Here is a 13,910-nt window from a genome sequence, read left to right as displayed (position 1 = left end):
AGAAAAGATGAGAAATTTGAAGCGTGAGGTAGAAGAGAAGTTGTTGAGGAGCAATATCAGGCATGAATGCTTTTTAAGACAGAGAGAGACTGCACGAATTGGAGCGTTGCGGCAAATAAGAATTGCTCATTCAGTACACACATATACACAATCCTTTATATGATTGCAGGTATGAATATCAATGTCTCCGTCAACCTCTGGGTTTAAGCCGGGCTTTATGTGGAACGGATCTGTTGTTCGTGTTGCCTACACTCTATTTATTGTCACATTAGATATAAATCTCTGTGCAGATTTGCCCTTGTATTGCATCTTAGCGCTAATACAACATAACCACTCTGTCTCAAAGTCCTGATCTCATGCTTTGTTTTAACTGAAACACACAGTAAATCCTTGTATTTTTTCCCAGCTGGTGTCCTTAAAGTTCACAGCTCCCAGAGTTGAAGAATGTGTTTCTGTCTGTGTTATAAAACTGTCTGGCCAGAGTTGTCCTTTGTTTTTAGGGTTTTTCAGTAAGATCCCACAGATCTCTGCTTAGCCATTTATTTTTGTGTGACACTGTTTGCAATGTTTTGCGTTGAGGTCAATTATAACATACACTCTCTGGTGCATGCACATACCCAAACATGTAAACCAAGATAGCAATAGAAGTCAATTGTTCATATTTTGGTGTTAATAGGTAGAGCCTTAGCAACTGAGATATAGGTTTGGATTCTGTGTTACTGTAGTACTGTATGTCTGTGTTGACACAATATTCACATATGCACATTGAAAGAGCTATTGTTTCCTGTAATCATTCCTCCTGTCTGTGGTATCTGTGAAATGATCTTCTCCCAGTGCAAATACACTATAAAGAGTGAACAGTTTCTGTGAGGTAGAGCACAAAATGAAGAGCAGCATGTAATCCTATCGAGCAGCTAACTACCCACTAATTCTCTAACCTCGTCCTTTCCGATTTTTTCTGCAGTGCTTGAGGTTTTTTGCTCAAGTCCCAGTAGGACTGCAGCGTAGAATTACATAATTATGGGACATTAGAGAAAAAAGAATAACTTTTGATTTCCCTACAGGGTGCAGATTGTGGAGGTCAGCGTGTTTGGGGTCAAAGGTTAATCAGTTACATTTGACTGCGTTGTACCTAACAGCGGCCCTTAGCTGCTCTAAAATCACTGTAAACCACGGTCACTTGGAGCTTATTGCTTTAACATCACATTGATGGAGTCATAAGAAGATTAATAGGTAAAGAAATTATATTTATTAGTTGTAGCCCTATCACCTTGGGCTATGGAGGCTTGTCATGGCATCAGATACATTTGAGGATAAATCAACTTATTCAATAAAATAACAATTAAACAGTTGCAACATTTCTACTGCATTTCCTCATGAAACCTTACAGTGTACACCCTCTCCTCCTCTTCCTTCTCGGTTTGTTCTTTTCTTTTTCTCTTATAGTCTGCCTCTTTTCTTTGTCGTCTCCCTCTTTGTCTTTATGTTTGTTTCCCTCTCTCCCTCTAATAGATATTGTATCTGTATGTGTTGCAGGATCACTCTGAATGGGATGAAGGTGTCCAGGCCAGACGTTCGCATCGGCCGCTACAGAATGATTAAACACGAGAGAGACAAACACAACGAGCCCAACCCACAGAGGTACTGCATCATTGTCCAAACTCGTTCTCTGGCTTTACATCCGGATCGATTGCACTGCCTTTGTTTCACAGCTACACACTCCAGACATTTCTCTCCAACTTTTTCATCTCCATTTGAGAGAATTATGATTATGTGGAGCTGCAAAGGGCATATTATCAATAACATGTCCCTGTAATTAGTGTCAACTACAGAGCAGTACTGCTCAGAAACATAAGCAACACAGACAATATATGACCAGCAGAGTCATGAAAACAGACTATCATTGTCGTCCGCATTATCTGATTTTATTCTGTCTGACCTTGCTGGAGTTACATGCTAAATATAGTTTAGCCTTTAACCAGAGATGGCTAAATGAGAAGTATTTACCTTTTTTGCCCTTTTTCTTGTTTCACACTCACACTCACTGAGAGCTGCTTACTGTTTGCACAGCATTCCTGCTGTTGCCCACTGAGCAGATCCCTGAGGGAAAAAATCTCCACTATAATACATCTTATAAGTGTTAAAGTATATAATTATAGACTTATTTTGCAAACTGCTTTGAAAGCTGACAAGATTTATATGTCTATATGTCCACTTTATGGTCAAAGCAGCATGTTGGCAACCTGGGTCTGAGGAGTGGAGGGTGCAGATGTTACTTGCTGAAGGAATTTTGGGAACACAAGATTAAGATAATTAAAATTTTAAACTGAACTTATTATTGCCTACTACTTGCAATTTTAACTTAACATTCCCTGGAAATCTTGCAAAAACCTGCAATACTCTTTATTACTGGTAGTGATACTGGAGTGAAAATTTATAATTTTAGTTTACCAGCAGTCGCTTGAATGTAATATGTTTCTTTGTCTTTTTCTGCTTGTTTCTCTCCTGTAACACTTTCTTGTACACCTAATAATCAGGATTGGTTAGTGTTAGACATGGACACAGGCAAGGCCACGGGATTTTAAAAACACAAAGATCTTGAGTCAAAATCCACCTCATGCACTCCCACCCCATAGCCATCACACATCTGTAAAGAAATGTGTTTTTGCTTAATTTATTTATTCATTTATTGATAACTTTGGTTTCTGTATATTTTATGTCCCAACAAGAAAATGCTTTCACAGTCTTGGGTGTTGTTTTCTGTTTGTCCTGGTGGAAAAGATACAGAAATCTTTTAAATTTGATTTTTGTTGACCTGAAAGTATTGAAATCCTCACCTGTGGCTTTACCTTTGAATGCACTTTACCACAATAATACTATTACTGCTCCTGTTATATATTTCTACATCCTAGATAAATAAAATGGGAGCGAGACGCTGGACAAAAGCAATAAAACTGGACAACGTCAGATGTTTTTTAATGCTTGAGGAGTTGCAGAGACAGAGACATTCTTCCTCTAAATGATAAAACATTTCACTCATAACAGGATATTAAGAGATTAATGTAAAAAGCCAATGAAATCCATGGAGACATGCTGAGTAAATAACATATGGAGAGGTGCAAGTTGCAAAAATACTCAAACTACTGAATGCATAGTCTTAGTTTGCTGTAAAGACAGAGCAGTGTCCCTGGATACAGACATCATGAGATGGAGCCTTCATATATATTGGTACCAAATGACTTAGCAAAACAAAAACAAAAACAATCCTCTGAGGACCACGGCCTCGACTTTCTGGTCAATGCAAGATTGGAAGATTTTTAAAATGCAGAGTAGACTTCAATAAAACAAAAATTGCTTTTCAGAGATATAGCCCAGGGGTTTAAATGTTGCTCTTTTGGCTACGCCCATTTAAATTGCTTTTCAGACAAATGTGTGAAAATGCTTCCTGTATAAATGTGTTATTTTATGGTTTGATGAATGAGACCCAATATGCAGAGATGAGCCCTTCTAGACACATTAATCACCAGGAGTATAGCACCTCACATTAAGCTGCTTAAACGTGGATTATCACTGTTTATTCTCCTCTAAGAGCCCCTGTTTTCATGCCTGGATAGGCTGGGCAGTGATGCCTCTCAACACAAAAATCGATAGCTGCTGTAGCTGCAGAAGAATGAAGATATAGTGAACTCTGCTCCCTCTTCCAATATTATTTTAGTTTGATTTCTTGTGACATTATTATGTCACAGCATTTTGACAGGACTGTGCTGTCTCATGGTTCACAGTGAGGTCTAGTTTAGTTGTGGCTCCTAAATTGGTTTATAAGAAGATTAAAAAATTGCTGGCAATGAAAGTCATGTGTGAGAGCTGAGTGACAGTTTTTTTTTGCTGCGGTTAATGCGCATCAAGCCAAACAAATTGTGACATGTTTGATTTGAATTTTGCATATAGCCTCTGAGTCTTGCATCTGATGCATTATTACTACATTTATTTAAACAGATAGTGTAATTAAATGTAAGAAGGATCTGAGTTCAGCTGAAAAAATAGAATCAGAAGCAATCACCGACATCTCTGTATGGTGCAAAGTAGTGGACAGAGTTCAGTTCAGTATGGAGAGTTATTCATCTTCAACAATTCATCTGGAAATATGGTCGGAACAAAATGTCTTGAGTGGCTTGAGGAGAAAAACAAACCTTCCTCACCTCCTGGCTTGACATGTATAAAACTTTTTAGGATTTATCTTATACAGGAGGGCAAATTAGCCAATTGTAGAATCAGCTGAGAAGACATGAAATATTTTTTTTTCACCTATAATAAGCACCTGCAGAGTGTCACAGAGACTTGAAACTTGGCAGTGGAGGAAAGATGCCTTTATGGGATATAATAGACTTTCACAGGCAGCTCTTTGCTTTACTACTAAACTATTTGCTAGCAATGCTAATGATTCCTGTAGTACGTATCTAGTGACTTACAGTATTTATATTTAGATGTGGTCGGAACAAAACATGCTGACTCACTCACTTCCTGGCTTCACATTTCTTAATCTTTTATTGGTATTTTATGGATTTGAAATGTCTCCTTATTTGGTCAAATTCGCATGAATCATTTCCTTTTCCGTGCTTAGTTAGTTAAAGGAAAAACCCAGCTGTTATATGGGTCTGAGAGGACTTCAAATTAGCCATAAGTCGAGCCTGTGACATCTGCTGAAAAGAAATGACAGAGACTTTTTTTTCTACTTGCAACAAACACCTGCTGAAACAAGTGAGACTTCCATCTAGAAGTGGTTTAACTTTAAAGCTAACAATCTATTCTCTAACATTGCAGAGATAACTTAAATGTGAAGATGTCTAAAATAACCAGGCCTGCGTAATGTGTCATCCATCATTGTTTTGTAAATGTGTGAGTATATGTCAGAGAGAGAGAAAGATTCAACGATCTCTCAGTAATTGCCTGCTGAAATGACGCCAATAGAGATGGGAGCCGGCTAGGTCAGACTAGTCTAGTTGCCTTCATCAGTCAATAAATCAGCCACTAGACTGAAAGAAGGTGTGTGTTGTATGTGTGTGTGTGTGTGTGTGTCCATGCGTGATACTCAATTCCTGTTTTCTTTCTCCTCTCTCTCACTTGTCGCTCTGCCCTCTCTCTTTGGTCCGTGGACCAGACTTCCTCAATCGGAGGTGACACCAACAGGGACGCTATTTATTTGGAGCCGATACATTATTCATAACTGTAGCAAGGGGTAGAAAATAGCAAGCCTATTATTTGGCACAAACTTCATTTTTACAGCCCTTCTGGACACTCATTATAATGTCTTGGAAAATTTGGGCTTAAAGGATATTTTGAAAACAAGTGGAATTTCGACTTAAATAAAGCATGGTGGCTCAGAATAATCAGGAGGTTGTGAAAGGAGGACTGACCACCTCATTGCAGTATTCAGGCAGTGTGGGTGAAGGGGAGGGGAATCAAGGCTTAGATTTTTTTTGGTTACCAGAGTAACCCAGGTTCTCTGAGAACTGAATGAGCCACTGCATCTCAGAATGGGAAGTACCAATCAATCTAAGGACTGCATGCTAACATACTCACAATGACAATGCTAACATGCTGATGTATAATATTTACCACTTTTATCATCGTAGTGAAGTGCAGGTCACAAACCAAAGTATTCAAACTTTTGCCTGATGATAGCACTCGATTAAATGTAAAAGGATCATCAAGGTTATTCAAATTCATCCTCTGGGGGACAAGAATACACCAGATTTCATGGCAATCCATCTAATAGTTGTCGAGATATTTTACTCAAACCCACAAAGGTGAACCTCATGGTGACATTAGAGGAAAAGTCAGAGATTCACCTAAGTCAGTAGGATTCATCCTCTGGGAATCATGAACATCTGTACAAAATTTCATTGAACACCATTGAATAGTTGTTTTTATTTCAGTCTGAACCAGAGCAGTGTAGTGACCAACCAATACTGCTACATCACACCACTGCTGTAGCTACAAACAATAAATCAACAGAGGAATATTACAGAGAAAAGATGTTTAGATCTCTTCCAGGACTTTTTGAGCTTTTGTTAGAATTCTTGCTGTCATTCAGTCAAGAAAAACACTGCTATACATTGGACTCTGACAAATCATAGCTTACTGTTCCACCTCATAGTACTGACAACCAGAGTTTACATATGAAATCACAGTTGTATGAATGGAAGTTAACACAGAAATATTAATCGTCGCACTCACATCTACAGCAACAACCTTCAACATCAATTTGTCTCTCTGAAATACATTAAAAACCCCATTTTACCTCTCAGGCTGTACATACAGAGGTCTGTCACTCAATTATACAGATAAACTGAGCCTCTGTTTCCGCTCTTTGTCTTCAGGTGTAGGGTTGCCTCCCTGTTTAGATTCAGATTAATGATTGAGCCTTTTGGGAGAGTTTTTCTGGAGTACCTGCGTAATGTCCAACATTTACCAGGGGAAGCGTTGTCTTGACTGTTTGATGAATGTTTACTATCTCCCCTGCACTCGCACACAAAAACACAAGCACGCACACACACAACACACACACGCATACACACACACACATATATATATATACATACACATTGACTCAAACATGCACATTCTCTCACATATAGTCCATTCGCTCAGTGCTTTCGGAGATGCTGGCTAGGCATAGCAATGAGATATTGGGCCAACGGAAGTTAGAAAGAGACACATTCATCACCAGCCTCAAGTATCAGTTAGCGCACATACACACACACACACACACACATTCTGTCTTGCAAACACAGCTCCGTGCATTGCAGATGAATGAGTTGCACAGTAGCACTGTTCAATATTCCATTCATATGTTATCATCTTGGGACAGTGCAGAAACAGGGTGTGCTTCTGTGGCTGGGGATGCGTACACGCATGTGTGTGTCTGTGATTTAAAGTTTGCTGTCTTATTTCAAATTATATTGCAAGATTTATGCCACTCTCAATGTCTGTACTCTAAATATGAAGCTACGCCCAGGAGACACTTAGCTTAGCTTTGCACAAAGACTGGAAACAGGAGGAAACAGTTAGCCTGGCTCTGTCCACCGGTAACTAAATCTGTGCCTCTAAGGCCAAGGATAATTTAAAATTCCTATTTTTGGCCACCTCACTTTGATAATTATATGTTGATTTTCTTATCAGAGTTTGTCTGAACACTGTTCTCTTACTGATCAGCCACTACAGAAAAATCATTCAATCCATATTTTTATTTATTTCCCCAAAAAATACCAGAATTGAACAACAGTCAACAATGAGATTGTAGAGCACAATGTGTTAATGTCTGTAGAGAACATTATCTATTATAAAGTATCAAGTGTCTAATGGCATAAATAATTTTAATTAGGGATACAGTACAGAGGTTTGCCACCATTATTATGGAAAACACAATAACCCCATTCCACCCACCCATCACCCACAAATGAGTATTAGCGTGTTAATTAATGAGCTTTAGAGGCGCTGGTAGGTGGATTTTTTTTTAATCTTTGACAGACCCAGGCTGGCTGTACCTGCACACAGTAGCTTCACATTTAGAATGCAGATATATCAGTCTTCTCATCTAACTCGCGGTAAGAAAGCCAATAAACATATTTCCTAAAACGTCAAACAAATCCACTGAGAGATTTCTCTACAACTGTGCCAAGTGGGCCAGCTCAAAATATATGACACTAGAGCAAAATAGCCCTCAATCACTGGAATGATAAGCTACTGCTGAGATTCTTAACCAGAATTGTTTTCCTTTGGGACCCTCGGTGGAATTAAAATAGAGTTTTACTTAGCCCCGTTAGGACTGCAAATCAGACTAATGAATATGTACAGAGGACTGTCTTTGTCTTGCCCCTCTAACTCTAAAATAAAATCTAAGATAAGAAAGACTGATAGGTTTGAAATGAAACTGTACATAAAGTAGTGTACATGCTGAGTGTACATGCATTTGATATTGTCTATATGTATGTTGGGATTAGTTTATTCCTTATAATCTCCGCTGTTTGAATCATCCAAAGATTTCTCTCTATTTTTAATATCAGTATATCTTGTTCTGTCCATCTGTCACTCTCTTTCCCTGATATATATTTATCTCTCTGCCTATCTATCCTCCATTTTTTTCCCCTGTCATCCAGCTCTCATTTCAGGTTAAACCACCTAGTTTCCCCTCCTCTCTTTGCTGTTAGATAGAAGTACCAATCCTTGGCAAACATCAAAATGCATAATTCTATTTATATCTTAGTTATATTGTTCAGGGGAAAAATGCTTGACAACATTTTTCCAGCTTCCATTCATGCCAGTAAAGCTCTTTTTGATTTGATTTGAGAGTGACAGAAGGAGAAAGAGGAGAGAGACGTTCACTAGTCAGTTCTGACAAGGATCTGTAGACTCAGTGGTCCATGTCAGGCTGAAGCGTCAACTCCACTTGTACGTCCAAGCATATCATTAAGAAGACGTCTTATGTTGGGAGTCAGTCACTGCTGTCTTTTGAAAAGTGAGCGTGCACGGCTGGGCGTTCGTGCACATCAGCTCTTTCTCTGTTCACAGACAAGGGGGGGAAGGCACTTTAAGACAAGGGTGTTGTAAACATGCTGTTAGACACTGTGGCCTCATTTCCATCCTGACTGTTACTACAACGAGGGTGATGGGAGGGTTTGTGTTATGAAGCTGTTTTAATGCCAGGGGTTGCATCACTGCTGCACCTCAGTTCAGCGTGTTACTGTCTGACACACTGTGGTGAATTATTTTCCCATCTTTAATACAAAAAAAATCAGAGCAGATTCCAACGTAAGAGCAAATTCTGATGTAACTGCTGAAGCGCAGCCAATGGGGAAGGATACTCAAGCATAATTCAAACAAACTGAGGCGGATATGATAGATAATACCCGTTCACTGGGTCACAGTGCAATGCCATAGCACCACCTGTTGGTCAAAATGTGCATGGTATAGGAAAATCAATAGACCGTGTACTTCATCTGAAACAAGCAGAACAGTTTCTCTTTATATCTGGTGGATTTTGAGTTTGACTCTGGCACTATTGTTTCTTTTCATTTGAATCTAACTTCTTCATTGTCTCCCCCGTTTCCCTTTCTCTCTCCCTCTCACTCTCTCCCTTTGTTTCTGTTTTTCACTCATTAGATTCAATAAAATACAGAACACAAAGAACACAATGAAGAAGGACGGCATCAGCTCTCTGACCTACAGAGTGGTTCAGGTCAAGAGGTATCCTCTGTACACAAATATCTCTGTGGAGATCGGCAAGCCACCACCCAGGCCTATCAAGGGCTAGGGAGAGACAGAGAGGAAGACAAGGTGGATGATGCACATTGGCTGGAGGAAAAAGATTGGAAGAGGGGAGTTTAAATGAAGAACAAAAAGAGAAAGTATACCTGGAAAGATGCTGGAGGAATTGGAAGGGTGAGGGGGGAAAGTAGTCACAAGCACATCACTGTCTCTTTCTCTCTCTTTACTCCCCCTCTCTCTGTTTTTTTTGAGATCTCAGCTTGCCATTTCTGTATCAAGGACTCAGGCTCTTTCCACTTACAATTTTTTTTTCAAGCAGCCAATGGCTTCACACCTCCTACCTTTACCAATCAGTGACTTCAGAATCAGAGTGCGGACCAAAAGCTTGAGTATCGGTGGCTGAGAGAAGGTTGCTGGCATCAAGCTTGGACTTGGAGTCTGTCCATTAACAATCCTTTGTAAACTGGAGGGCATCCAATGGCATATCAACAGAGGACACTGACAGGAGCTATTGTTGGGTGATTGAAAGATGAGACAATAATATCACACTTTTTCTGGAAATGGTGGACAGCATCCAGAATGGAATATTTGGAATATTTTGATCAAGGTGATATAAACCAATGACTCTAACCAGAAGAAAAATTGGATGTTTACATGGATACAAAGACATTTTGAGAGAATGACGGATACTAGATGGACTATATGCCTGTTGGGAAAGGAAGTATCAGGAAAACCCAGTGGATAACAGACCTAACAAAGGCCATCAAAGAATTAACTTCCCAAGCATTTACAGTGATGGCCAATAGAGTGAGGACTGCCGCTGGAGGCAAGCTGTAACATTACCATAATATAATGACATGCAGTGTTGATCCATGGAACTGTATCAGATGGTTTGCATATCAGAGATATCGGCTGACTCTTATCTTGACATGTGACGCTAACAGACAATTTAATATTGACATTTTTCGTCAGGGAGTCACCTGTTTGGATCTAATTACTCAATCAAATCCTCCACTATCAATTAATGAATGTGTATTGTGCCTGCATCTACAGCAGAAGAATCAAAATAGTGCTGGGACACGCTGATAAAACATGTTCGTCAGCAGCAACAAACACCTGAGAACTCTCTTTTTGTTCTCCTTTTTTTATATATATATATATATAAACTCAAACTTCGGAAACGGACACTGACTTATTGGACGTTTTGCAACAAAAGTGAACAGATTGAAGATATGGAAAGTTTTTCTTTTGTGCTGAATGCAATTTGGTGGAACTACCGTGGGAATGCATTTTGAAATCAAATCGAGGAAACGGAGATGACAGGGCAGATATATACCGACAGCTCAGTTATGATTTTAACCCCTTGTGGCATATATTGAAAATTAGGTTTCAAGAAACTTTGTTTTCTCACTCAACTGGAAGAAAAAGAAAAGTTTATTATGGTAATCTGTGCTTTAAAGGTGCATTTTAGTCTCTTCAAGTGTTTTGAGGTGCATTAATATTCCTTAAAGTACAGATTTAACTGAGTAGGAATTTACTTTACCATATTTTCTGAACATATGTGGTGCAAATATCAGAAACGAGATGTCAGAATAGAGTTGTGTCTCGTGTTTTCCAGGAAAAAGCATTGTGATTCTTGTAACTTTTACATCGGCTCCACTGACATGAATATCTGAAACATAATCAGTTTTTAAAGTCTTTTTTTTTTTAGCCTACAATGTAACCTGGAAGTCAGATTTCTTTTTTTAAAAAAAACATTCTATCAATACTATTGCTATGCCATTTTCTCTCTCTGCTATCTTTTTCTTTCAGTCTTTAAGAAAAAGAGTGTCATATCTGGAAAGAGGAAATTATAAGATTCTGCTGGTGGAAACATTGAATTTTTAAAGCAGTAATGAAAAGTTATTGTTTGAACAGTTTGACTGACATCTTCATCGCTCATTCAGATTTTATCATCATCAGCTGTCAGCTCTGTATCGTGGCCACATTTCAGAAATGCGTGGCTAAAAGAATCAAACTTTTACAGTTACATTTTTTTCTATTGAAACTGTTTTAAGTTTAAATATTTTTGTCATATCTTTCCCTGTGTGGCAAAATATTGTTTCATGATTTCCTACACCAACATATTGAAGCCTTTGACTATTTTGTGCTTCAATGCGTCGCTCTCGCCCCTTTGTTTTATATTTCCCTTGTCACTACTGTTGATGCTGATATTGTTGACGCCTAAACACCAAACTGATGCCTTCAGAAGTTACAGGGATGGTTGTTTGTAATTCTTTTTGGGGTAATATCACTTAAAGAAAATGTGTGTTTTAAGATTGCTTCAGTTAAAAAGTGGGGGGGGACATATTTATACAGAAGGTATGATTGAATATCTCTTCAACACACGCTTAAAAACATGCACAGTTACATTCACATTCACACTGTCTTCTCTTATTTTTTGCATTATCTCCTTTTTCGTTGCCTTTTCTTTCCTCCTGTGCCAGTCCAGGCTGTATGTGTCAATGGCACACTGTTGTGCTTTGTGGTGGGCCCACTCAAGGTACAGCTGTGTCTCACAAGAGTGCGTCCTCTTTCAATAGATATTGACAGGGCCTCTCTTTGTGTCTCTGAATCCGTGCCACTCAATGTATCTTTATTTTTCTCTCTTTTCTCTCCCTCTTTGTGTTTATCCCCATTTCTGTTTTCCTCCTTTTCTCACTCCTTCCCCCACTTCCTCAGACTCTCCTTTTCACCCCCCGTCTTTTCTGTATTTTGATCCTTTTTTTGTCAGAGTGCAGTACTCTCCTGGTGAGTCTCAGTGTCCTCAGTAGACAGACTACACACTGGGAGAAGTCAATACAATCCCCTCTCTATACTGTTTACAGCTCACACTGTGCAATATCAGAAATTCATTCACCTCTACCCCATATCCCCACAAAGTCTGTGTTTTACTACAATTTTCGGTGATAATATTTTATGGGATATTTGTTTGTAATCCAGTCATTATTTTCTGATTTATGTCCAAATAGATTTCCTCATCTTTTTCCTCTAATTCACCTGTTGATTTGAAGTCCTAGATACAATCACAGCTATTGCTTTGATTTTCCCATTCTTACAGTGTTAAAGGGGCAGACAAGTGAATTCATGTTTTGCCTCCATAAAATTGGGAGGCTTTTGAAGATAGATTTTAAAAAGAATGGTTACAATTTGAGCAACAGAGGCTGAGACATCCTGACTTTTAGTCATGGTCAAGTTCCAACACAACACAGGATACAACATTTCCCATACTGCAACTGGATAGTGTCTCTCATGTCATGTAACTCCTGAACAAATGAAAAATGAATAAACAACTGCGTTTGAAAATATCTGGTTCTTTCATAAAATGACAACCTGTTTACATAAAAGTGACGGCGGACAAGAAACGTCCAGTCACCTCGTCTTACAGTTTTGCCAACAATGACAAGCCGTTTTATTTGCAAAGAAACATCTTGAATTTGATGCTGCTCAGATTCTCAGCTCTGACTGGCTTCTGCTCTCAAGTTAAAATAATTAAAACTGTTGCCCGTAACAAAAGCATTATCTGGAGGAGTCCTGTGTTACCATGTTACATAACATTGAGGATATCATTGAAATGGAAATGCATTTGGTTCCTCCCACTTCCTAAATACCGACTTCTTTCAATCCCCACACCTCCAGTTTGTAACACAGACTTTCTGTTAAAAATAAGCCCAAGCTGAGATGACCCATTTGGCATTGTCAAGGTTATTTTTTTTTCATACTTTGGAAAACTCCTCCAGAGCCATACAGGACATTACACAGGTAAAACTCAGTGGAGTGCCCCTAGCTCAGGCTATCAAGGCTACTCTAATAGATTACCCTTTATGAAGTCAGTCACATGAAGAAAGTATAAACTGAGTAGTGACAGTCAGTGGGAAAAAAAATGAAGGATGTAGTAAGAGAGACATGGGCCCAGTGTGTATAAACAGTAACATGGGTTATAGAGGTAATGGAAACTTCAGCAAAAATAGTATTTGAAATGTTTCCTTTACTTGAGAATAAGAAGAACCATGAGGATTGCTTGATGTTTCATAATGGACTTTTGACTTTTGAAGCTGTTCCGGTTGTCAAGCACACCTCAGGTTGGTTAAGTATTCGAAACGCTTTCTCAAATATGTTTTTTGCTCGTCTGCTGCAGAGAGCAGACAGGACTTTTCAGGCCTGTGGGCATTTTTAAAAATTTACTGTATCTCTAGCTATGTTTCTTTTTTTCTTTTGTACATTGAATGTTGAAAATGTTATATCTTATATAGAATGCATTATGTCATATCAAACCTACTTTTTCTATACAATCAATAAATCAGATGTTAAAGATTGTATGATGGTGTTGCCATTTTACTTTTAACGTGTGTGTGTGTGTGTGTGTGTGTATGTTTTATAGAGTTTTTTTTTTTTTCCTCAGGTTGCAGAGGAACACAGTCAAACTCAAACTGAAGCAAGAATAGAAACTTCATTAAAAAAACTAGTCTCCATCTGCACACTAAGGTAATCCCAGAGGTTTTTAATGTAATATCGGCAGTTTTTGGCCGTGACCCTGTCTCCTGTTGCCATGACAACCTACGTAAACCTGTTACTGTTGTTTCTGTGTGGTCCCACAGACTCTG

At 38.7% G+C, this 13,910-nt stretch overlaps 1 protein-coding gene across 1 annotated transcript in view; it reads left to right on the top strand.

Annotated features, from left to right (window-relative positions):
• Window positions 1-13,623, top strand: part of b4galt2 (UDP-Gal:betaGlcNAc beta 1,4- galactosyltransferase, polypeptide 2) — a 151,519-nt gene extending 137,896 nt beyond the window's left edge. The window contains exons 7-8 of the mRNA XM_018676273.2: window positions 1,537-1,641; window positions 9,163-13,623. Coding sequence (XP_018531789.1) covers window positions 1,537-1,641; window positions 9,163-9,313 — 256 coding nt within the window. The 3' untranslated portion in view covers window positions 9,314-13,623. The remainder of the gene's footprint in view (window positions 1-1,536; window positions 1,642-9,162) is intronic.
• The last annotated feature ends 287 nt before the right edge of the window (window positions 13,624-13,910 follow it).

This window comes from Lates calcarifer, linkage group LG4 (assembly GCF_001640805.2).
Source record: "Lates calcarifer isolate ASB-BC8 linkage group LG4, TLL_Latcal_v3, whole genome shotgun sequence".
Classification (NCBI taxonomy): Eukaryota; Metazoa; Chordata; class Actinopteri; family Centropomidae; genus Lates; species Lates calcarifer.
The sequence above is the reverse complement of the archived record's forward strand: the minus strand, read 5'-3'. Positions and strand labels throughout refer to the sequence as shown.